Source organism: Numenius arquata, chromosome 3, assembly GCF_964106895.1.
Source record: "Numenius arquata chromosome 3, bNumArq3.hap1.1, whole genome shotgun sequence".
In the NCBI taxonomy this organism is placed as follows: domain Eukaryota; kingdom Metazoa; phylum Chordata; class Aves; order Charadriiformes; family Scolopacidae; genus Numenius; species Numenius arquata.
The window spans coordinates 22,431,139-22,456,698 of NC_133578.1; the positions used below are offsets into that span (position 1 = coordinate 22,431,139).

Below are 25,560 nucleotides of genomic sequence, written 5' to 3' on the forward strand. Positions count from 1 at the left end.
TCCATATAATGGAGGATTTTAAGCATCTTTGTCACATCCTTCATGGCGTACTGTCACCTGCTTTTGGCAATCTCTAACAAATTGAGGATTAAATCTCTTGACACCCGATGCCCCACGGCAAGCCTTGGTCCAGCTGACTCACAGACAAAGAGATTTTTGAAAGTCAATATTCCAGCATTACAAGAAGTTTAATGGTACATGAAGTGTTTGTATAAAAAATACTTTGGACTATATGTCTGACATCACTGTATTCCATACAGATGCCTTCTCAGATATTCTAGCTGTTCACCTTTTGTTGACAGAACCATAGAATTCCATTCAAAGTGAGGAATCTGTAGAACAGAATCATACAAACCGAGTGTTAACACTGGCTGGTATATGCCACATACCATCTTACAGCAAAGCAAAGGCTCTCTGATATCTGTTGTTCTCCACTTGAAGATATTTTATCACCTGTGTCCTTCTAAAAGCCAGGCTTATTCTAGTACTGAAAAGATTAATTTCTCAATGTGAGATTCTTCTGCGTGTAAGTACAGTCACTTTTCTTCCAAAAAGCAGCGTGGTTGTGGAGATGTAAAGCAGATACCCACACAATACCAGCTACTGCAACACCATTACACCATCTCCCACTTTTTGAAACCCAAATCAAGAGAAAAATCCCAGGTCACTACGGTTTGTAACGTTAATGTATCTGGCTGGAATGGTGTATCAGCAGTATAACGTTTACTGTCAGGGCAATATGAGAAATGATGTTTATCCTGTTAAAAAAAAAATGCACCAGACAAACTTAAAGAGGGATTCTAGCTAGAATTAAGTGAGTAATTATGTATACAGGATAATCTACATTCACGAGCCTCTATTACACAAATGTTTCTATGGTGGCGGCTGTGAATTACGTCTGGCCACTGGTCTTCCCTGTGACAGCACTATTGCTGCAGCAAACACACAGCATCCAGATTCCATCTTGCAGCTGCCATAACTGTCTCCCTATCACTCAAGGAGGGTTTGTTCAATCTTTTTCTAGCGTAGAAATCTTTGGTGAATTGAACTGAAACTCGTTTCACTTTTCCTCCTTTACTCAGGCCACATCGAGATTGCTGGTTTGCCTGCAGCAAGGGAAGACTGAGACCTTTTGACTTCAGCTTTGCTGCAGCCACTTTCAGAGAAGGTGAAAGTTCTATGAAGTCCTTACACCATCTTGAGAACAGCTTGGAATTTCCCCCCTAAGTGCAAAAATCGCTCTTCTCCAGTAGGTGCATTTTAACTATTAAACTATCTATAAATCCATTGCAAAGAAAATGTATCAATCTGCACTATTGATCCAACTCAGAAAGGACATAAAATATTGCTGACTGCTCACCTGAACAACCTGGTACCCCAGCATTTCCAGGTGTCGCTTTTTCACTGCAGATTCTCCTTTCAGGTGACGTGAGTTTTTGCTAAAAGCTTTTGAATCAAGAAATTCCAAAGCAATTCTGCAAACAACAAAAATGTGCATTTAGTTTCAGGTTCTGCCTGCATAGCGAGAAGTGGTATTTCTAGTTCAGTATTGATAGCTGCAGCAAGACAATTACCAGATAAACCTGACAATTCATAGAAAAAGAAAATTAAACAACTACCTGAAACTAGTCAAAACATCTTCCTCATATTTATTTAGATACTTGATTTTCATGTGATTTAGCAAAAGCACCTCCTCCCTCTATGTATTTTTGTTCACATGGCAAAACTAGCTAACCAGCATTTTCAAGGTCTACGTTTGAAGAGGTGGGAGGAAAACAATATTCCAACCTCATGAAACACAAGTCAGGAATGCCTTGTCTGCCCCAGTGAACTGGGTCTGGCTGGGATGGAGTCACTTTTCTTCGTAGCAGCCTGTACAGTGCTGTGCTTTGGATCTGTGACCAAAACAGCGTTGATAACACCGATGTTTTGGCTATTGCTGAAGGCTGCTTGCACAGCATCAAAGCCTTCTCTGTTTCTCACTCTGCACCCACAGTGTACAGGCTGGTGTTGGCAAGAGGTTGGGAGGGGACACAGCTGGAACCCCAACTGGCCAAAGCGCTGTTCCACACCATATAACGTCATGCTCAGCAATATAACGATGGGAGTTTTTCCAAAGTAGACATTGCTCCAGCATTGGTCTGCTGGTGGTGAGTGATGGCATTTCCATGAATTGTTTTCTCTTCCCTTTTTGTTTATATTTTTTTCTTCTTCTTTCTTCTCTTCACTTATTAAACTGTCTTAATTACAACCCAGGAGGCTTTTTCCTTGCTTTTGCTCTCCAGATTCTCTGCTCCATCACACTGCAGGGGAGTGAGCGAGCGACTGGGTGGGAGCTTAGTTGCTGGCTGGGGTCAACCCACCACACCTGGGAAGACTAAACCTTGTAAGGCTTTGGAAAAAGGAACAGAAAAAATAAATACCCTAGGGATTGCAACAACTGTTTAGGATATAAGCATCAAACACCTGGTCTAAACTTGATCTAAGCTTGGAAGTGCAAGAATTCTATGTACTAACCTCTGAGCTCCTGGTGGCAGAGCCTTTCTCCCTTCATTGTTGATGTCATGTCTCAAGTGTATTCCCTCCACTTCATCCAAAGGTATACGCTGAGCCATATAAGAAAGAGGCTTTTTATTCTCATCCAGAATACACTCAAAATCTGTGAGAAAACACAACAAAACTGTTTACTGACAAAAAAAAAGTGAAGCAATTTGATCTGTACAGTGTTTACTTCTAGAAAAGCTGTGATAACCGTAATTAGAGGTACTTCACATTATTTATATTACACAGAACTTTTTAGAAACTGTATTTTATACAGCAATTTCTTCTTTGCAGTATCTTGTGGCCATATGCCCAGGGGCTTCCTAATCTTGGTGATAACGGTGATATTGGAGGTCTCCATAACAATCCTTAGAGGATTAACTTCTCACCTATTTCATAGTAGTACGGTGTGAGAACAGATATTCTTGCATAATTGCTCCCTCCTAAGATCTCTGTCAGCATTCTGTGAACGTGCTGTCGCAGTGGATTTATTCGGCTACTGCCTACAAAGACAAAATAAAGAATTCATACATCAAAACTTCCACAGCCAAAGTTCTGAAAATAGCACTTTGTGACACTGCACTTTTGACAGTCAGTCTACTGAATTAAAGCTTTTCCACAGATCCCTGGTGTTATTCCATCATAATTCAGAGACCATGTGATCATCTTTTGGGTGAAAAGTGGAACAAATTTCAAATCTAGACTTTCCATCCTAGGATTTTTCCCATTGACATACTACAAATCCTTTAGTTTCAGGTTTTACCTGTTGGATTTTGTTTGCTTTTAATTGTGCTTAGACAGTTAAATAAGTATTAACTTATTTTGCATTTATCATAGGCACACCTCACTATCTGTCCCTTCTCTGTCTGTTGCAGATTGCTTAATACCTTGCTCCATTAAACACCTTCAATCTCAGAGTTAAAGCAGCTGAGCTCGATGGATAGCAAAGCAGATGTCCCCCATGAGAACTAGTGGAGGAGATACTGAGTTTGCATCAGCTGGATTTTCTGAACCAATCACTATTCTGAAAGATCTCAGCCGCTACACTTGACCACTATCCTACTTCTCCACCTCTTATCCTTGATGGATCTTGATTCTTCTGAGAATGACAGCAGTCAGTTCAAAAGGAGGCAGCAAAAATGTTCACCTTGAAAAATTCAAGTCAGTTTTACATTAAAGAGTTCAGTCTTGTAAGTGAAGCAGGGATCAAAGTGACTCATCTCCTCCAGTAGACAATCCTAATGATCCTCTTCCTCCCTCTCCATCCTCTGTGCCATATACATTGTTTCTGTGTATTTAAATTTTGTTTCTTATGTAGAAATATCCCTTCTCTATTACATTAATTCTCACAGGGAAAACTGCTTTGCTATCTGTCGCACTACTACATGGTCGCAGTTTTCAAGAAAGCATCCTCAGCAGATAGTGGGGTGCGCTCTTCTGAGCTTCTGTTGTGTGCTAGTGTCAACATGACAGTTTTAGAAGAAGCATCTAGCAGACTGCTGAAAACAGACTATTACTAGTAACAAGGGCAGCTTTTCCTTTCCTAAATTACTTACTGTTACGAAAGACACGTTGGCAGTAGCGCTCATGAAACCAAGGGATGTGAAACTCCGGGCATTCCAGACAGACTGCTCTGTTCAATTTCATGAGATGCAAGCAGACCCTTTGCTTTAGGGTATCAGGCAGGACTGAGTTAAACAAAATAAAAAGGTATGAACTGAACACACTGAACTAAATGGCTACCTCTGAATTCTTTACTAGAGATGCAGTATCTGCATACTACAGCACTTATAAAATTTCTGCTGCAGAATCTTAGAAAGGTTCTCAAAAACCCCAAGGAAAAATGAAAAGTAACAGTTTTGCTCAATATTAAGAACAACAGCAAGACAGATGAAAGCAGCAATTTAAACTCTCTTCTATCACTTGTCTTTTAATGAAGTGGTTGAATGCAAAATGGCAACACTACATTGATAGCAAACACCACCCAGGTAGAGAAGAAGGAAACAGTCAAACACTCAGTCTCTTCTTTAGAGAGGAGACTGGTGGGCTTCATTTCTTGCAGACAAGAATCCCACATTATTTCTTAAGCTTTGTGACTATTTCTAGTAATAAATACCACACTCGGGTAATTTTATTTCTAATAAAATTGAAGAATTATTAAATACTAAGTGCAATAAGCTGAGTACAAAATTTGTTTTAAATGAGCTTCTCTCATCTGCGATACAAATATGTACTTTTAAAACAAAGCACAAATTTTTGTTCATTACTTCCCTTTTAGCCCTCAAATAATAACTAAATTATATAGAGGAGTTCTTTCCAGAAAACTTAATCGTTTAAAGAGTAATTCTACTTCTCAAGACGTATGTAGGTCCACAATCCCATTTTATGCCAAATGCTACATCAAATTCAACAGAGCGCTTAGATACTTACCTTCTAGTTGAGCATCCAATTTGCTGAGGAAAGAAACATTAAATATCCTCTTTATCAGAACTGGAGGAAAATACCCAGCCACTGCCAAAACATGACCAAGTAGTACCAAGTGGTGAGTTTCAAAAAAACCTTTAAAAACCAAACAGAAATTCATATTAACACATGACATAAAGTTGAAAGGATTTGCAATGCCCTCCTAAATCATCCAAGTTTCTCTCTTAACATACCAAATGAACACACAGGGAGATTAAGGACTACCTCTGCTAACTGCACCAAGGCATAAGGTAACTCTTGCCAGGCCTTTGCAGGAGGAAACTAGTTAGTCTTAAAAAAGGTAACTGCACAACACTTCAGTAGCCAGCAAATTTTCAGAGTCCTGTGAGGCTGTATCATCAATCAAAAAAAAAAAAAAAAAAAAAAAAAAGTCTCTACACATTTCCTCTAAAACTTAGCCGTTTCTTTGTGATAAATCACAAAATGTATCCTGTCCTCAAACGATGATTCCTTGGGGAATGCGACAACAATTCTATCAATAACAGCCCTGCAAATTAAACAGACTTTTCACTTGTTTTTTACTACGCTCAAGATACCTTGCCAGTTCCTTATCAACATGAATTTTTAAAGGGTGAAATGACGCTAGAAAACCCAACAGAAGCATACATTGAATCTTCGTTGTGGTTTAACCCCAGTAGGCAGACACATTTTTTTCTTTGCTTAAAAAAACTGCCATTCTATCCCCATTTTTATTCAGTACAAATAATATCTTCCAATTATACTCATTTATCTGGTGTCAGAATATCTTTGTCTAATGCACTTACTCAAGTTAGAAGTAAGACGTTGGATACAACTTTCAAAGAACCCTTCATTTGCAGGAGGGTCATAATTCAGAGCAGAGAAAAGGAAGAGAATAAAATAGATTTCAAAGGGGTGGATCTGGAAAAAAAAAGACATTCTAAATTAAGTCACCGCAAGATATCCTAATATTGCTTGACAATAAAAAGAGGTTTTATAATTCATTCAGAATTGGAAGATTTAAGACTAGATGAGCTGTTTCCTACATTTTTTTTTTTGGTCAACTCTTTCCGGAGAAAAATATTTAAAAAATAAAATGTAGAAATCATTAAAATTTGCAACCTATTTCACGTAGATGATCAAAGTGTTTCTGCATACTTAGACTTTAAGAAACTTTTAAAAAGGTCTCCCATTAAATGCTCTTAGAGAAACTAAACTGTCATAAAATAAAATCAAAGATCTACAGAAATACCAGATTGAGGAGAAAAAAAAAGATAGCAAGAAAACACAGTAATTTTGACCAAAAAGACAGGCTATTGGGGAAATCCCCACAAGAATAAGTAATGTAAAAACATACACTGTGTTTGTGACTATTTGTAAAGAGGTTAAACAAAAATTATTTAAGATGGTCAAATGTAAAGCTAAATGCAAAGGATTAGGGTTGACCTAACACTGACTGAACAATAAAATAAGGAAGGAAAATTAAAGAGAAGTGCGAAATAATATAAATGGAAGCAAAACAACTCTGAGTGAACACAGAAAAAGATGAGCTCCAAATCAGGTACACTGAAGAAAACTCTTAAAAACAGCATGTGGACTGTGCTCTGAAACACATTAACTACTAACCTGTCCTTTCTTACTGAATAGCTTACACAGCAGACAGAAAGAAAAACTGTAATACCTTGTCTATATTTTCAACAGTCACAGAAGCTATTCTGTCAAGTAATGAAGGACAACGGTCGTTTGTTTTTATGAGAAAAGATGACAACTGTAATACATTTGCCCGTGTTATTTGGTCTACCAAGAGTTGACACACAGCCATAGTTTCCTTTTTGAGGACTTCTTCAAACCACTCTCCATTCGCATGCGTAAGTTCTTCCAAAAGAAGATTTAAGTTGTTGGCTTTCTGAAGCCTCTGAAATCCATAGTCATTCAGTTTTTGAAGAAGCTTTACACATAGCTCAGAATTGTTTTGCCAGTGGAACTGGTCATAATGATTCCATTTGACAAGAGCTGCAGCAATGCCATTCAAATGATGGAGCCTGCATTGAGGCAGAACTGCTGCTGCTTTGCTTATAATGATTTCCTCCACTTGAAAGGAAGGAAGCATGGCCAGAACACGAATTATTGCAGCAGTATCAGCCGGTATGACATTAGATTTTAAAAAACTGGAATAGAGACAGAAATAAAAACAGACCATCAGTACTGACAAAGTGCAAATGTTAAAAAAACCCAAATAAATTACATGCATGAAAATTCTATTTTGAAAGTCAAAAGCTGCACATCAAATATAAAATAAGAATATTAATGACATGGTAGAAATTCACAGTTAGTGACTACCATCTTTTTTCACTGAGATTAACTTCTAATTTATTCAAAATTGAAAAAATGAAGATGACAGGAAGCGTCTCAGTCAGCTGGTGAGGCTTCAAGTGTTACTGATAAACACAGAAGTCCTTAGTAAGGGTAGAAGGTCCACCTTTGTTAACAGAGTCTGTGCGTTTCTGGGCCTGGGTAATTTCTGTGATTTCTGCCCTCAGGAGCGCCAGATTCTGAGGTGCCTGAGGAACACAAAGGCATCATCCACACAAAACATGTATAGCCAGGGCACTGCATTCTTATAGAGGCTGAGCAACGGAAGCAACAGTGGCAGATCTCTTCTCCCACAGTTCCAAAAATGGCTTCCCTTTCTATGTTGCAACTGTACAAACCTGAGAACTAACTAGACAGTTCTTAACGAAAAGATTCTGCTTCACACTTCACTCGTCCCAACCATGGCATTCTTACTGTATATTTTTCATTACTTGTTCCTCCAAACATCAAAGAAGACATTAATACCTTCCATTCCTGTAAAGTACCAATCAAAATTTCCTCTTCAATGTCATTATATCGCAGTGGCCGAGAGGCAAAAAAATCTATTTTTAAAAGATGTCATATCTATTGGGTCTACAGTCAAGACAATATGCAATTTCTATCCTCTGATTTATGTGTTTAATAGAATCAAGTATTTTTAACAGTTTGTTACTTCTTCATATTTTGCCGAAACAAACCAATTTAACATCTTAGCTTGTTATTTAAAATATTAAGTAGGCAACTGTTTAATACTTAAATAGCTACATTTCCAAGAATACACACTTACCCGAACAGTAACATTTTCAGTTTGGCAAACAGCTCCAGATTGTGGCAACGCAACGCCACCAAGTACTGTGTTAACTTTACCAACTGTAAGACATGATAGCTATCCAAGTGTTTGTGCAGAACAGAAGCCATTCTGAACTCAAAGAGAAAAAGATGACACGGAATTAGGCTAATACAGAAGGTATTGCAAAACCCAACATCCCACATGAAGAAGGGGTGTCCTGAGGTGCACAGTACCTAGGTGGAGGGTTGCGCACACCTGCACTCCTCTCCACCCCAGTTTTGACAGTGTTCCACTAAGACACAGCAGCCTCCTTCCACTTAGTGAATTGCAAAATTAAAGCCCTCATCACCAGCAAAACAGCTACTTCACTCTAAAAATTTCGGTTGCAGATTTTACAATCAGTTAAATTGTAAAAGTGGACCAAGAACGGGATGAACTAGAACAGCTTCACCAGCTTCAGCACCACTGTATCACGTAATAGTGGTTGCTACAGCTGTGTCGGTCTAAAGATGCAGGAGGGGGCTAGATTTGTAGGGAAAGATACCTTAAGACCTTCTTTAGACAGTGAAATTCAAGCAGAAAAAGCAGGAATTCACCTGCTCTTCCCTTTAATACCACTCTGCTCCACAATACTACTTGTTTTCTTCCAAGGATCTATTTGGTCCATACAACTACATTCAATCCAGTTATTGCTCACAACCTGCATTTAACTCTGCTGCATCTGTGACATACCGGATGCTACATCTTCCATGCCCAGAACTTCAACTGCTTTTTCCTTCATTACATGAAAGATATTACCTCTCCCTATGAACAACATTCATTTTACAACTGCAGAAGAAGTGGTCCAGGTTCTTAAAGATGCGAGACTTAATACTTCGAAGTAGACCACAATGACTTTTGAAGAAACAATTCATATCAATAACAGGATCTCCTAGATACGACACATTCTCTGCAACTTACTATATTCTCATTTGTCTCACCAGTCTACAGTAATTGTTAGAGGCTAAGTTTACTCAACATGTAGGATCACATGTGTAAATAAGCCAAAAATTGTATTACATAAACTTGGCAGGGTTGAAAATCTACAAAATTCCTAAATTGTCTCAATTACTTCTGAGTCAAGCTGTGATATCCTAAATTCTGTAATAGTAATTATATATAGTGTATATCCACTTCTGTGCAGGTGACACAATCTGCACTCTCAACTTACTGTATATTATATAGTTTTCCATACTAAATAGAAGTAGTTTACCTAGAGAATACAACTTCTTACTAATATCAAAAAAATTACTTTTTGAGTAGATAAGAATTTCTGCATTTCATTTTCTGCATCGTCTTCAGTACCACCAATACTTGGTGACTGCTAAATTCTTCTGCCATGCGCACTGCAGTTAGTAGCAACCTAAAGAGGAAAAGAAAAGGTACATTTTCCAAAGAAAAGCAATTGAAATATCTCCAGCAAACACTGCGGCCATTTTCTCTGTCTAGGAGGGAAAGAACCAATAGACGACTTCAGGAAAAACAGGAAAACAAATTCCCCCAAACTAGAGACCTTTGTTCTGTGGATGCTTCTTCTAAACAGTTGATCTGTATGGCACAGGTAAAGAGATGTGAGTGTGTTACATCAGTACATATTGCTCTGATGCTAGACACCAGTGAGTCCAACAATTCTGAAAGCAGACAAGAATCAGGGAAGGTACTCTAAGACACTAAACAATTCACGATCAATCAGCAAGCTACAGATAACAGAATCAAACATGAGTTGAACTGGTTCTGGGAAAATAAAGACAATGACTTTTATTAACTCACACTGATTTTTACCAAAAAAAAAACAAAACTAGGAAAAGCTTTTTGAACTAAGACAGCTATGGCAAAACTAATGCAGGCTTGAGTATATCCAGATCTCTGAATAGAGGCAAATGTTTATGAAGGGAAGTCTGAAAACATGACGAATTGTAATTAATACAGCGAATTCTGCCTAAAACTGCAGGCTTTGAGAGACCCGTGACTAATACCACCCCCAAACAGGATTTTGTAGCACAAGAAAAACAGGCAGAAAAAATCTGCCACACAAAACTGTGGTCTAATTGCTAAATAAATGCTGAAGTGTTCCCTGCTGATGACCTTTCATATAGAATAAGATGTACAGCAAACTGTGATACGACAAGACTCAGGCTGTTTCAGCTACTGCCAGTCTTAAAAAGGAAAAAAGCAACACACCACTTTATATATTTCTCAGGAGAAAGACAGAAAATTTTTTACTACCGTCCACTGTGAAAGGATGGCTGTAGTCTAAGAGATAGAGCTACAAGATGCCCTCACATAACAGCATTCACATACCCCTTGATTACTGGATCCAGCTTTCTTTGTAACTGTTTCAGGACAAACTTCTATGACAGTGTTTCCATAATGAAGTAATACTTTGCTACAAAGTTACAAATAGGAAACAACGCCCAGCCCGCGAATAGGCTTAGAAATTCTTTCAAACACCAGGACATTTTTAATTTCTGTGCAAGACTATGTATATATCATAAATAAGACAAAATTTTTAATAAACTTACCTTTCTCTTACCTTGGATCCTGCCATAGGCCCAAGAGCAAAAAATAACTTTGCAAAGGTTTCAGGATCATAATAATCATCTATAGTTTCAGACAGCAACTGTTTAGCAACTAAGCGGAATTCAGCACTGTCAAAACCCAGCTGCTCATATAGTCCAAAAATAAAACTAATACTGTGTATATCAAGATGGGAGGCATTTTTAAGGAAAATCTTGTTGCATTTTTCTACCAAGGGATGATATCTCAGTTTAACATTTTGAAGAAACTGTAGTATTCTTTTGGCATAGTTGAAGTGGACTTCATCCTTTTCTTCCAAGAGCTGTTCAGCCTTGTGTAGTAATCGATCTCGAAAACTCTGTGAGATAACATCAGATATGCTGATCATCAAAACTGACAAGACCCTAAAAAATTCAAAAGATTTCACACTTACACATTGAACATGGTAAGTAATACATTTTAGATTTCTTAAATAACTATGCAAAGAAAGGAACATTGGTCAGGGTGTTGCTGACTTCTGCATAAAAAGCCATTTTAAACCTAATGCAGAAAAAACAGATGAGCAAAAAGCATTTCTACTACTACAGTCAAAATCCTGCTTTCAGTGTATTTGTGAATAATTGGGATTTTTCAGCCATCTCTTACAAAGCTGTATGCGATGAAAACATTTGCCTAAGGCAAGACCCTGACTTGCCTGATTCAAATTTGCAAAAAGATCTTCAATGTTCAATGGACACTAAAGAAACCCAAACAATCATCAAGTGACAGAATGGGGAGAAGAGTCACTGTTACTCCTAAAGAAAGAATCCTTTCCTAAGGGAATAAAACTTACGACTGCAGGGAGAGCCAGTTCTATAAAGAAATGCAGTCCCATTCAACGCGTTTCATAAGCAGGCTCCTCACATCCGCAAAAATAACTGTTGGGACTGCTGGTGCTGTATAAAGCAGAAAAAGGGAAGACCAGCCTTTGCTATAACGGCCCAGGGGGGACAGAGGCAAGAAAAAGCAGCTTGAACTTCTTTTGACTAGGGTCAGGTTTTAAGGAATTTTAATAGTAGGGTAATGCAGTAGACACGCTAGCAAGAGAACTGACTAATTCAACTTGAACAAAAAAAAAAGAAGTTCTGAAGATGAACAAAAATAACATTGCTTTAAGATTCGTTATTGCTATTCATAATAGTAAACTAAATCCATGTCATAGTAGACAAACTATCAATCTCAAGGAAGAAAAACATCTTCTGGTGAGTGAATAGCCTCTAAATTCTCAAAAAAGTCCGTGTAAAATTTAGAATCAGGATAATGCAATATCTGCTGGTTTTCCACTGCAAGTAGAACTTTACTTCCAATTAAGTGTTTAAATTGATTATAAAGAAATTCTTCACAACAGCACCGGGAAAATGCATTCACATAAGTAAACCTGTCCATGAAAATCAGTGCGCTGATACAAATCACCTCTCTCCCACAAACCCCAAACTGAAGAAAAGCGAACTCCAGTTGAGAAAAAAGGAAAGCATTCAGCAAAGGCAGCCCAGTAATTGTGACATATTGCTTCTCCTGCTACTTAATTTGATTCTGACACTTACCTTATATCCTGTATAGAATCCAGTTTCATGTCCACAATGTGAGCTACTTTGCCAATTACAGGACTGAAATGTCTGCGTTGCTTGTATAAACACAGTGCAAATTTAGACAGAGCTGGCAGACTAAGCCTGTCAAGACATCAAAAGACAGACAGACAGAATATTTACCTTTTATTTCTAGTGAATAACTAAAGACAAAAATCTACTTCAACAAATATATAAAAGACAAGGTTACATTCAAATCACAAAACAAGGAAACAAAGCATCTAAGTATTTCCTATTGGTCACCTCTAGTGATTCCTCAGACTTAGCCAAAACACCTAGATATTTTATATTAAAGCATATTGTGCATACAGAGCTCTACAAAAATCAGAAGTTCTTCATTTAACCACATCAGCATAAGAAATCTATAAAGATTACATTTTCAAGCAATGATGTAAAATAGCTAAAATGAATGTAAACAATTTATTACTGGAATGTCATTTTGTGTTCAAGCTACACTTTACTTATTTATTTGTCAAGATGCCCCAGGTGTTAAGCTGGGACAGGCAATTCTGTGATGCTGGTGCCAAGACTGACACTAGCTTCTGCCATTAACCTGAGATTAAAGAATGAAAATTACAATATAAAAAAATTAAAATCAAAACAACCCCCAAAATCACAACAACAACAAAAAACCACACAAAGGGAAAATGTTCTAACAACCATTTAAGACTTGGACAGCAAGCTCTAAGATAAAACTGTAAATATTAAAACCTGCAATTTACTTCAACCACATAAACCTACACAGACAATATGTTTCAAAATCTTCAGTGTTGGTCGCTGTTGTTGCAGTACCTGAATCTCTCAAGCAAAGTCCATCAATACTCAAAGCCTTCATACGTACAAAAATAATTTCCAAACCCTTCAAAAATACAATCATCATTTAAAATATTCACACGGTGTTTAAAACATCTCGTAAATACTCTTTGAGAACTCTGTGTAGCCTCACATGAAGCAAGCCAAACCATGCTTGCAACTTACACCTTTCACAAAGCATAGTAATAGCATACTTGCCTTTCTAATCTTTTCCATGCTTCTGTAACAAGCACCTCTGCTAGAGAATCATGGTCTTGAACATTGAGCCTTCAGAAGAAAGACATGAGTTTGACACTTGCTTCAAAAGTTATAAAGAAATAAGACCTATGTCCTCTCAATGTTTATCATGTTTTACTTTTCTATCGCTCCCTCCATTGAAACAGACTATAAACATTTGTGCATTAATAATCATAACTCCATTTACTGGGAGTGCAAAACAGATCAGTTCTGCCTGCATCTCAAAAACTGAGGCACAGGATGTTAAGTTGTGTGTGTCACATAGTCAGGGTACAGAAGCTGGGGTAGGGTAGTCTCCCAATCTCCTTATACAATGGTTTTGTAGTCAAAATTCCATCTCTTTTTATTACCAAATACAAAATGTAGATGTGGAATTCAACATAATGCTGCTTACCTCAGAATACTATATAGGGTGTCCACTATGGCCTCATCTTCCATGTGTTCCACCTTGTTTTCTGCTAAAATGCAAAGAGTGAGGAACTGGGAGTGATTTCTTATATAGTCACTAGTCCTTAAGAGAAGAGGCCTCTTCTTTTGCAATTGCCACAGCATGTTCAATGCAATTCCCACATGTTTTTCAGAAAGCCTGGCCTTGTTCCTTCCAACAAGGCTGAACACTTCATCTTCATGGGTGCAGCTGCTTATTTGGCTCGAAAGCAGATCACTACTCAGAGTCCGAGCTTGGTAATGTCGCAGAGCAAACAAGCAAACCTGCCTCAAACAAAGCATTTTGCTATGCCTACCAGCTATCTTTAAAGTGTCCAGAAAGATTCTTCTTTCACTTTTCACAGTAAACCACATTGTTACAAAGAACAAACTCAAGTATATGAAAACCAGATCATTTTTTTTTCATCCTGTATGGCCACCGAGTTAAGAATAATTCAATTCTGATGTACCTGTAATGAGACAGAATTAAAGCAGTTAACTACAGTCATAACTACTAGCTAAAAATCCATGTCTACCTTTTAATGTACTGAATAAGGTAGGCTTGAGAAGAACCTAGAGCCTGGATTCTGCTCAGAGAAGCTCCCAACAATGAACGCTGACATACTCATAAGCACCAAGAAAAGCTAGTCCACTTGCTACGTTTTCAAATTTAGAAACCTGCCTGTAAAAGGCCCATGTGCTATCTATCATGCTACTACTGAGAAGGCAAAGCTAAGCTTTTTAACAAGCAGGTGCCGCATGACAAAGTCAAGCGAAGCTTACTCTCACTAGGCCACTCCATAATCCCAAACTGTGGTCTGGGAACTGCCAGAAAATAGAACTATTGGTGGTAAAAGGAAGTGAGATGGCAAAAGCTCCTGAACTGTCATCACTGAATTCCTCTGGCTCTATATGTGCACCCATCCCACAGCGATATCTACTGTAATCTGTCTACAAGCCTCTTCCAGAGCTTCCTTTCCACTCTGCTCTCTTTAGTATGTGGTCTGTGTCTTTTAAACACATGAAGAACTTGGTATATAGCTTCTAGTCAGGAAGGTTCACCACCTTTGTAATACAGGATATCGATCAGTCACAATGCATCAGCTGAAATCACCCACTGTGCAAAAGAAAAGCAACCTCATTCCCCAAATTATAGTGGAAGCTACATACTTATCTATTGGAATTTGTTGAGTATTAATTTGTTTTCTTAATATATCGCCCGATTTGTACACAGCGCTAACTATGTATTCTACAACCTACAAAACTGATTCCAAGCTGCAGAACACAAACCACTGGTAGTAAATGTTGTGGTACATCAAAAAAGACCCATCAAATTCCCTTACAAAAATTATCAACATACCGTACCTTCAGCAAAGTTGAAGGCTCTTCAGCTGTAGGCATGATTCCATCAATGTAACATTATCAAGGCAATGGCAGCAGCATGCACTAGGTCCACTGAGAAAGAAAAAAAACCTCCTTATTTCAGCAGTCTATGTACGGTACTGAAATCATTCCGCAGAACTGGATATGGCTAGGTTTCTTTTGATGTCTGCACAATCATCTTCAGAGAATAAAAATTCCTATGACATATTGTACTACACTGCTGTTGCTGACAGTGGGGAAAATACAAAGAAAGCTAAAACAGAGTCGTTTTAATTTATGATCTGTTATAATATGAAGTATTTTCTTCCCTATGCAAAATGAAAGCATACAAAAATAAAAGGTACAGATTTTCCAGTTATTATATATTAAGTACCTTCTATAATAATGATTTACTTTATAGTCCCTTTTCAAATATTGCTTATATTGCTTCTATTTATTCCATATGATAGCTGTCTTCACTAAGATTTTATTCCACTTTATCACTGAGAAAAGTTGTGTGACATTATTTATTCCATGTAATCTCCATAAAAACAATTTTTTGCTTTTCCCTCTTAGTATGCAGGCACATGATTTTAGAAGTAGCTGGAACTTCTTATGAGATTTTATAATGTATATTACATAAGCTAAAATACATATGAAAGGTTGGTAAAGCCACTGTTAAATCACAATCTAGTAATCTTCCAAAAAATCTCTAGTACTAAATTAACCACATTTACCAGACCACTTGGCAATTTTTTTACCCCACAGATTTTGCAGTTGATTAAAAATACTTTTTCTGTTCCCTTTTGCCATGTAGATGGTAAATCAGACACAGTGGCAATAATCAAAAATAGAAGTGATTGACTGTTTCACCAACAGCTTCTAAGCAGAAGCTGCAAAACAGAGTTATCAGAATTATCAAACTATACAAACTACCTAGTTTAAAGAGAGGAAGAAAAAACATTTCCCCTCTAAAGACATGATAGTAAAGTACAGCTTGAAAACCAGCAAAATTTTTTAACCTTTTTGTATGACTATGTCCAGAGTCCTAGCTGCAAATGAACAGGAATTTTTTCTTAATCCTGTTTTAGAGAACTAAGCATCAGACAAATGTCTTCAAGAGAATACTGATATATTTAAACTTGTTTCTAAGATTTCATGTACTGTGCTATAGAACATTAAGCAAAGGCTTTTTATTAGTGTATTTTTGCCTTGCTTACTGCTACTCTACTTTCATATATCCATCCGAAAAAAAAAAATAGTTCCAATATCAATTCACATTTGCTCCCCACAGTACTGTCAAGCTAAACTGCCAGAAGACATGATGAAGTAGATACCTGAAAAGAATATAAAAACTTCAGGCTTAAATAATTTCCTTGTAAGGCCAGGTAACACATCCTTTCCCCTTCTCATGCTACAGTGGACCTTACATCCCCTGCCCTAATGACTAGGAACCAGGATCTCTATCTAAAACAGTCTGCAGGAAGTTTCCAAATATTTATCTTTCTGGAAGGTATTTAGCAGATGCAAGTGATTTACCACAGACTTGTATGCAATTTTAAATTGTAGTATCTAATAAAAAGGAAATCAATAGAAAATGTTGGATGTTTTAAAACTTACAAATACATAGATTTAAAATAGTAAATTTGTATCTACTTAAAGACCTATTTCTAAAGTGTTCTACTTACCATGCAAAATATACACTAAAAGGACAAGAAACTCTTTAAAATCATTTCCTATCAGTTGAAACACAATAAGCACTTTCAAGGCTGTATCACAAACTACAGTGAGCCAGGGAGTCTTCCACAAGGAAGAAAATGTGGACCCCCACCACTCCCCAAGCATTAAAAGTATTAAAAACTTAACTAAGTGTTAAGAGAGCTGCTTATGCGGCATAGGGTGTTTTTCAGCTGTCTGCCAGCATCACCTCGGCTTTCCTGAGCCATACCGTGGGCAGTACAACACCCCTGTCATAGGTGTACCAGCCTTCCTCCTCTCCCGCCTTTGCCCTGCACCAAGCCCGCCTGCTCCCACTTGCCGGTCACCTCCTCTTTTCCTGGGGGGAGATTTTGACCCAGAAGCGCTTCAGAAGGAAGCAGGGGAAGGGCCTGAGCCGCCGCACAGGCCTCACGGCGGCGGGCGGAGAGGGCAGTGGGGGACCAGGGCTCCGCTGCCCCCCAGCCCTAGGCAGGGGCAAACCGCAGCGTTGGGCTCGGCTGCCGCCACCGCCCGGCGCTCCCTCGGCCACGTTTAGCCCAGCAGCGGCCGCATTCAGCGGGTACGCTCTGGGAGGAAGAGGGCACTGCCGTGCCCGGCGGGAGAAAGTTCCGGGCCGGGCCCCCCGGAACCGCCTCGCTCCGCCGGGGCCCAGCCTGCCCTCCCCGTCGCGGGAGGGGTCCTGGGCCGCGGCCCCGGCCCGTCCGTACCGGCAGCTGCCGCCGAAGTAGAGCGGGAGGGCGGCGCTGCCCGGGCCGTGCCCGGCCCGGCGGGGCAGAGAGGCAGCGGCGCCCTCCGAGGGGCTGCCCGCGGGGCTCCCGGGGCGGCAGCGGGCAGGGCCCGGCGGGGCGCGGGGTGCGAGCTAGCGCTGGCTTAAGCGAGGGCCACTGAAACGGCCAAGTCCAGCGCCCGGCTCGGTTAAATGAAGAAACAAAGGGATAAGTGTCACCCGTGCCACCTCCCTGTGCCCACAGAACACCGTCTGGGAAGTCCTTGGCTCGCTTTTTCACAAGACCACAGTTCAAGCCACAGATGGACAGTGCACACTTAAAACAAGCACGTGGGTTAGCATCGGTGCGCCACGTCCCTCTGCACGGCTGCTTACCGTGTGTGTGTCCCGGGACAGCGTTTCCCATCGGCTGAGGTGTCAGGAAACGTATGGAGAAAGGGGAAAGTCCAGCCAGTTAGACTTTCCAAAGGAAACAAATAATACAAGAGTTCCTAGGTCATTTTGAGTATTGAGGTCACACGAGTAAAACCAATGTTTATATAGCACATTCTGAGGGGAAAAAAGGTCTTCCCTGCCTAGAAAAATCACAAAGGGATTGAAGTTCAGGAAGGGTTAAGTTCAAGAGTTTGGCTTCACTGTACTGGAATTAACATTATTTCACAATATAATATTTTCATGCTTTGCAAAAAAAAAAAAAGTTTAAAATGTATGAGTTCTGCAACACCAACCTAACATGTTGCAACATGTATGTTGCTTATGCTGTATACATATAGCTCCTGGTCATCTTTCTGGACCTTTTTTCACTACCATTGATAATAACAAGGACATTTAGATAGAATTTCAGAACAATCCGAGATTGTTATCATTCTATCTAAAATCACAACCGGGACTATTACCGTGACCAATTCTGACTAGCTGTTTTGCACTGTCTATTTAAGGTTTTTTGACATTTTGTCTGTTGTATATGTATACTTTATATATTGGAGGTATACTCAAACCAATAAAATATCCTCTCTTGTATTTATTATAGATCTGTAGTGTTTTAGAAAAACAGCATGTAAGATTTTTAACTGGATTTGTAACAATTTTTCTACCTGTAAAATTGGTAAGTGGGACAGCTCCTGTACCCTTCTGCTAGCAAATCCAGATCGCCTTAGTTAAGGTCTACACATGGACGCAAGTAAGAGAGGGACCCAAATCCCATCAGGTGTTCTCAAAGGCTGGCACTTACCTGTTTCAAGAATCTCAGACCTTGTGTAAACTCACATAAGAACTCCAAGGCATCTGATCTCCTACTTTAGAGGAAAACTATTCCACGTGCAGATGAAGGGGACTTCTGCAAATCACAGAGATTTTTCATGTACAAGATGCTGAACTTTTCACTTTCAACTTGTCAAGTACATTTGGATGAAATCAATTAATAATGCCTAAAACAAATTTTAAAAGCTAGATAAAATGACCTCACATTTTAAGTTGGACCCATAGGGGAAGAAAACAAGATTTATCAAAGCATGCTCTGCTGAAGCCAGCGTTGATTTACTGAAGTCCAGTTACCAGCTTCTTCAGGATTTCAGAACTCACAGGGGTCAACCTCTCAATTTTTCATTTTTTTTTCCCGAGAAATTCAAAGGAGAAAATTTGTTTTCCTGCTTTCAACAGTCAGTGACAGGACTTCCATTTCCTCCTGTTATGTACGATTACTAACCCCAGTACTCACTGGTCTGAATTAAAATCCTTCAAAGGAGGTATGTACTCCTGTGTAGGCCTTACTTAATTTTGAAGGCGCTCACAGCTTTATACATTGTCATACACTTTCACAGCCCTGTTTTTAAGATACATTAACTTTGAATGGCAATACAGACATACGGGAGAAGATTATCAGGAACTTTTTTGCAAACAGTTGGTCTAAATTCCCATTCTAGTCCTTTACAACCCCTAAGGACGTGCACCAGGCACTGCTGGAGTCACCCTCAGCCCCTCCAGTCCTGTTTCAGACGGTCTTTTTACCAGTCCCTTGGCCATTTTCCGGGCTCTTGGCCCACCGCTGTCCCGCCAGCAGGGGAGGCCAGCACTAGTCCCGCACACGTTGGGTTGGAAAGCACTCGTCTACCTGCAGAGGCCTCCGGCCGCTCCAGCGACACCGCCGCCTTCCCGCGCTGCTCCCGGCCTCCCCTCAGGCGGCGAGGCCGGCGGCCGGGCGCGGGTCGGCAGCCGCCCCGGCAGTCCGGGCGGCGGGAGGGGGCGGAGCGGCTCTGACGAGCCCGAGGAGGCGGGCGTCCCCCTTCCCCCAACCGATTCGGCTCCTTCCGAGCGGCCCCCGCCGTCTCACCGGGCTGTACCGCGGCCGGCGACCCCCCCCCCCCTTCACCCTTGCCGGGCCGGGGTGCCGCTTCTCCCGTCTCCGCGCGTCCCCCCCACCCCCCGCCGCACCGCCCCCGGGGTCGCCCCCTCCCGCCCTTTCCTTCCACTGACGCAGTCTGTGCCGCACCAGCTCTAACATGGCGGCGAGGCTCTGAGGAGCGCGGGGCGACGCGGGCCGCTAGCGGGGTGAGTGCCGGCGCCGCAGCCGGGCGCCGCCGGGCTCTGGCGCGGTCGCCATGCGGCCGAGCGAGGGCCGCGGCGTGGGCGCCGGGGGCTCTGGGCGGGTATGGAGGTCGCGGCGCCGCAGGGCCCGAGCCTTGGTCACGGACGGGAGTGGGCGCCCCGGCCCCTCCCGGGCCCGCCGAGGGGACTTATCCCGGCTCGGCCTGGCCGAACCCTCTGGGTCGGGCGTGGGGCAGCGGCTGCCGCCCGCGCCGGCTCCCCGCGCACACACGCCCCCCTCTCAAGGCCCCGCGGCCCGTGTGCGAGGGGCGGGCGGGCCGCGGCCGGGGAAGGGGGCGTCCGGGATGTCTCAGGTGAGGGTGGCCCCCGAGAGAAAAGGGGGTGTGCGAGAATCTGCGAGCGGGCCCCGAAGGCAGGTGGGAGAAGGGGGGGGGGTGTAAGTGAAGTGGCGGATGGGGCCTGGCGAGAATCGTGCCAAGGTGGTCGGGTCCACCAGGCCCGGTATTGCCTCAGCTGCCTGACGAGCAGTCGGCCGGGCCCGCCGCGGGTCTGCATGCCCGGGTCGGCCTCTCGGGTGCTGCTCGGTGCCTGCTCGGGAGTTTGAATGAATCCTTCCTCCTCCCCTAGAAGGCGAAGTAACCGGGCTGTCTGCGTGCCACATGTTCTCCTCTCCTCTGCAGGCCTCTTCTAGGGAAGTGGAGGCTACAGAAGCTGCCATGGCTGGCAGGAGGGTCCTCTGCCTCTCTCTTAAGGATTTCCTAAGGCACTTGAGAGATTTTTAAGAGTAATGAGTTTCAGGTTCATTTTGTTTGCAGCCATGTGCTGTATATATATGATCGTACTTTGAGTCATTGAGGAGGCTTTGAAGGAGAGAGGCTAAGGAGAAAAAGAAATAGTTTATTGAAACTAGACAAATATATATATTGTAATACTAAACACTGCCTTACAATTCACTCATAATTAGAACTGTGTCTTCCATAATAATGGTAAGTCACTTTTGCTACTAGTTACCTAATGTTTGACTAGTTAAGTTAATTATATTTTAGTAATCATTTGAGCCCTGTTTTACGAGGAACTTGAGACCATTTCTTTTCCATGAAGTCTGTTTTCTAAGATGCATCTTTTCTTCCGAGAGAATACTTTGTTTTTCATGTTTTCATTCTATATTGCCTGCAGAAGAGGCTGTTCTTTGGGCAGGGATGGGTGTTTTTAGGTTTGGTTGGGTTTGGGGTTTTTTTTTGCTTTATCTTTTTTTCCCCCCTTTTTGTTTCGTTATTCCCATTCATCGGGAATTCCCATTGGGGCCGAGCATGAGTCAAATTTTTAGGTGCTACTATTATAAAATACGATAAAAAGATGGAAATTACATGTGATTTGTGAAGTATTACTTTATATAAACTCACAGCATTTATATAAATTCACCAGTTCTTAAAAATTATTTATAAAGATTTGGGAAAAAGTTTCCTGTATATGAAGTAAATCTGAAGGGGAACACATAAAGGATACTAACATCAATAATCCTCTGAGAGCGCCCTTTGGGACTGTGTTTCTTATTAAGACTTCCCATTTTTCCAGTCCTCTTCTGTGAAACAAGCAATTTTTAAGTTGGCTAAGCAGTCATCAAGCTGTTATGAAAAGAAGATACTATTCCCCCCCCCCCCCCCCTTTGATCTAAGAAAATCTATGGATTATGAGGGAATTCGGAGTGAAGAATATGTTATGCTATGGTGGATTTTACTCTGCTGCAGCATGATGTCTCCACTCCTCCATGCCATGTGCGTTTAGGAGCCATCTTCCATTTGGAAGCAGAGTCAGTGAGTGTCAGGGAACAAATCTGGCCATCTTCTAATGAAGTGAGGTTTAGGTAGGAGGCTGGGATGAGTCAGGGAAAGGTTCTAGAGCTAAAGTAATAAAGAAAGGAAGAGAACATGAGAGTAGAAGATGCTAGAACAAGCTCTTGTTTTGTTATGGTTGACAAATATGGATCAACGTTAAGAACTGTTTCATACTGTTGCATAGTCTTGCCTTACTCTCAAACAAGGGAGGAAAGCATTCCACTTCTGAAATTTAGTTTGGGGATCCTAATGGGTAAATGGCTTGGAGATAACACTAGACCCTTTAAAAGCTTTTTTCCCTTTCACGCAATGCTAAAACTTGCCTTTTCTTAGGATGTTCTAAGTTTTAAAATATAAATTAATGGTTTCAGGCCTATGCTAATCCACTTTCTGGTTATGAGTAGTAGAATTGAAATGGACATGTTTCTTTGCTGCTTCTGGGAAAGCAGTGAACACCAACAAAAGCACTTACTTGTGCACAGACCTGGGAGAAAACACCTGTATTTTTTCACAAATCTTAACAGGAAAAAAAAAGTACTTTCTGCATAAATTAGATAATAAAAAGTCATGACTAACTCTTGGCAACAAAGCTTTTTACTTGCTGTTGACAAGAGTGTGGCTAGATATTTTAACATCTGTTTCATTGTAGGTGTCTCTGTCTTAGGAAAATAAAACAAAGGGCGTGAGCCAGTGGGAACGTATATTTCTGTTTCAATAGTTTAAGAGAAGGTTACTACCTTCTCAGCCAAATGTTCTCTCAGTTGAGATGTTATAACTGAGTGTGTATTCCTTATATTCTTTGGTACAAGAGGACTAAATTCATGTTAATAATTGCAAAAAATCATACTGAAAGTCATGCAAATGAACTATGCAGTACAGTAGCATTAGGAGTATATACAGCATATTTAGTCAGGACCTATCTGAGGATGGTATTTTCTTAAATCTCCCTAAGAGGATAGCAGGCTCTTGGCTCATGTCCATGGAGGACAATGGTTGATATGCCAGGTATCTCTCCATTTTCTTTCTTTTTTAGGGGGAAAAATACTGTGTCAGTAGTCCAAAAAAGACCTGTAGCTCTATTGTAGAGAAGGAAGCCTGATGGAAAGTGGCATCAATCACTTTTTGTCTGCAGAAACATTGAAAGTCTTTTTTGTGGTTGGCTTTTTCCCTCTAAATACCATTAGAAGGAGCAGTCAGGTTGAAAACTTACAATATGTGATTTCTGATGATGAGTAGAAAGTTTTCCTGAATAAATTTCATAGACCTGTGTAGAATGCAAATGTTTTTTACTTTTCTTATAGATGTGTTAATTCCACATGATTGCAAAGACAGCATCCTAAACCTGAAATGTGTTCAAGTGTAGTACCTTATTTGGAAATCTGCTGACAACAAAAATCCTATTCTGCTGATTAGTAAAATGAAAAAAAAATATTTATTTCCTTAATTGTCATTGCTGCTAATTCAGAGGTTTTTGATGGTGAAACACAGAGGAAAAGATGGTGGTGTTTGGGGAAAATGCTGAGGAGATGATGGAGGTTGAACATTGAGCTGTTTGGATTTTTGTTGTTCACACCTTCAGTATCATCCTAACACGGCTGGAAGGTCTGGCACGGGAATGGAACTAGGAACAAAATTTCGTGTCTTCCATCTCACAGTAATAAATTCGTTTCCAGTGTAATCCATACTGGAATGAACATATAATGTTTTTAGTCTATGGCTCCACTGTCTCTTGAAGCTGTTATGTGCTGCTGCTAAATCTGTTCTTGGAGGGGGAGGAAAGGGTAGTTTTTATGCAGCGAGGTGGTCACCTGTATGAAAGCCGAAACATGTATGAGCCCTCAATTCTAGTATCAGCATGCTTTTATATTGGCTTCAAGTGACTGGAACCACAGCCTAGTGAATGTGGTATACGTTCAGTATTCACTTTGTGCATTTGCGTTTTCTGGACTCAAAGTTTTGCTTAAAAATATATTTCTGAAGATTCCAGATGGCTATCTTTGCAGTATAAATCAGCGTAGTTTTGCTTTCCTGCCTTTGTAGATGGTCTGAAACAAAATGCTAGGAATGTGAATTTATGCACTTTACTGTTCACTTCATTTGGGCACTGAATGAAGATCAATGCAGAAGATAATTGTAAATTGATGCAAGGAAACAAATACAAAGGCAAGGTCAAGGAGAAATTAAAAATAGAGGAGAGCTGATAATGACAGAGAAAGAAGTGAAGGAATAGGATACAATATGTATTTTTCATACTGAATACTTTTATTCCAAATCTGTTCTGTCGTGTGCAGGGACTGAAACAAATAGGTAGTCCCATGACCTGTTCAGTGTAGATACAGCTGAAGGTTAGGGGTTTTTTTCCCCTCATCAGTTCTTGTGAGATGCATGACACATTGACGCTTTAGTTGGTGTGCATCTGTGAGTGCTTTTTAGCCTATTTCAGTCAAAAGGAGCTAGTTTATATTAAACAGCATTATTACCAGATCCTTGCTAGCACAGGTAACTTCAAAAAAAATTCCCTAAGATGTATTTTTAAGCATATCAACACATATGAGTGATAATCTCTGGAAGAAAGATGCTTGTGAACAGTTGGGGATGGTTATCTTTTTCCATTGGCACAGATAATTTTGAAGGAGAACAGCTGCCTGCAGCCCAGCTGTGAATTGCCAGCTTTATCCCGCAAATATTTGAACAAAATAATGAGGCTGATGGGGGTGTGAAGGATGTGAACCCTGACGGACACAGCTAGTGATGCATTGGTTATGGATGCAGCTGTTCTGACAAGGCTAAACATTTTAGTGTATTTGTCAGTAAACACAAATACATGCTAAACTGAACTGTAATTCCACTTTCAGAAATAAAACAAACAGGCCTCTTTTGTTAGATATACTGAAGTGGGTTTTTTGTTTGGTTTCTTTGGGGTTTTTTTGGCATAGTTTCTGCTAAAACTTAGTAAGAGGCTCCTCAAACAGGAGGTAGTTGAGAATGATGAAGGGTTTGAACATTTCAGGATGGTACTTAGGTTGTTATAGTGTCTTTTCTTACAGAGTTTTAGAAGGAAGAAGTGAGCTGACTTCTCAGGATTGCTCTTCTGCATAGCTCATTTATGTGTGTATCTTTTGGGTTGACTTGAAAATCATATTCCCTTCACTAGTAAAATTCCATCAAGTTGACAATTAAAATACACAAAGTATTTAGAGTTAAGAGTATCCACATTCTAAATGAAAATAAATTTGAAAATACAGATACACAAGTCATGTAAGCCCTATTGTTACCGCACTTACAGTACTATTGAGCTATATTTGTAATTTTCTGACTTTATTCTTGGTATTTTCAAATTGTTTTTTCTTTGTTGGTTCTGCATTTAACATTCATACCCCATGTACTTTTAAATGATTGTTATGTACAAGATTGTATTTGGTATTAAACACTACGTGAATAGAAATAAATAGTTTATGGATCATTTATAACTCGGTAGCTTTCCCCGTAACACTTCGGGAGAAGGTCTGTCTGCAGTAATAACTATGCAAAACGTACTTAAGTAAACTGGAGAGAAATGCTCACTTGACTTGTAGATGGGTAAGGTAAACA

At 40.3% G+C, this 25,560-nt stretch overlaps 2 protein-coding genes across 3 annotated transcripts in view; one reads left to right on the forward strand and one right to left on the reverse strand.

Moving 5' to 3' along the window:
• Positions 1 to 171: 171 nt before the first annotated feature.
• Positions 172 to 18,165, reverse strand: FASTKD1 (FAST kinase domains 1). Of its 2 annotated transcripts, XM_074145286.1 has the most exons (16): positions 17,966 to 18,165; positions 15,148 to 15,237; positions 13,751 to 14,252; positions 13,318 to 13,386; positions 12,265 to 12,390; positions 10,687 to 11,085; positions 9,417 to 9,527; positions 8,123 to 8,254; positions 6,665 to 7,151; positions 5,790 to 5,904; positions 4,972 to 5,100; positions 4,098 to 4,229; positions 2,931 to 3,044; positions 2,518 to 2,659; positions 1,361 to 1,475; positions 172 to 332 (listed from the first exon to the last, which is right to left on the reverse strand). In XM_074145286.1, the coding sequence occupies exons 3-16, from the start codon at positions 14,155 to 14,157 to the stop codon at positions 243 to 245; spliced, it is 2,568 nt and encodes an 855-aa protein (XP_074001387.1). In that variant the 5' UTR covers positions 14,158 to 14,252; positions 15,148 to 15,237; positions 17,966 to 18,165; the 3' UTR covers positions 172 to 242. The 2 variants fall into 2 exon arrangements, with proteins under 2 accessions (XP_074001387.1, XP_074001386.1); XM_074145285.1 differs by lacking the exons at positions 15,148 to 15,237; positions 17,966 to 18,165 and having other exon boundaries at positions 13,751 to 14,085.
• A 1,718-nt stretch (positions 18,166 to 19,883) lies between these two features.
• Positions 19,884 to 25,560, forward strand: part of PPIG (peptidylprolyl isomerase G) — a 28,103-nt gene continuing 22,426 nt past the window's right edge. The window contains exon 1 of the mRNA XM_074145217.1: positions 19,884 to 20,137. The gene's annotated coding sequence lies outside the window, so the exon portion shown is untranslated. The remainder of the gene's footprint in view (positions 20,138 to 25,560) is intronic.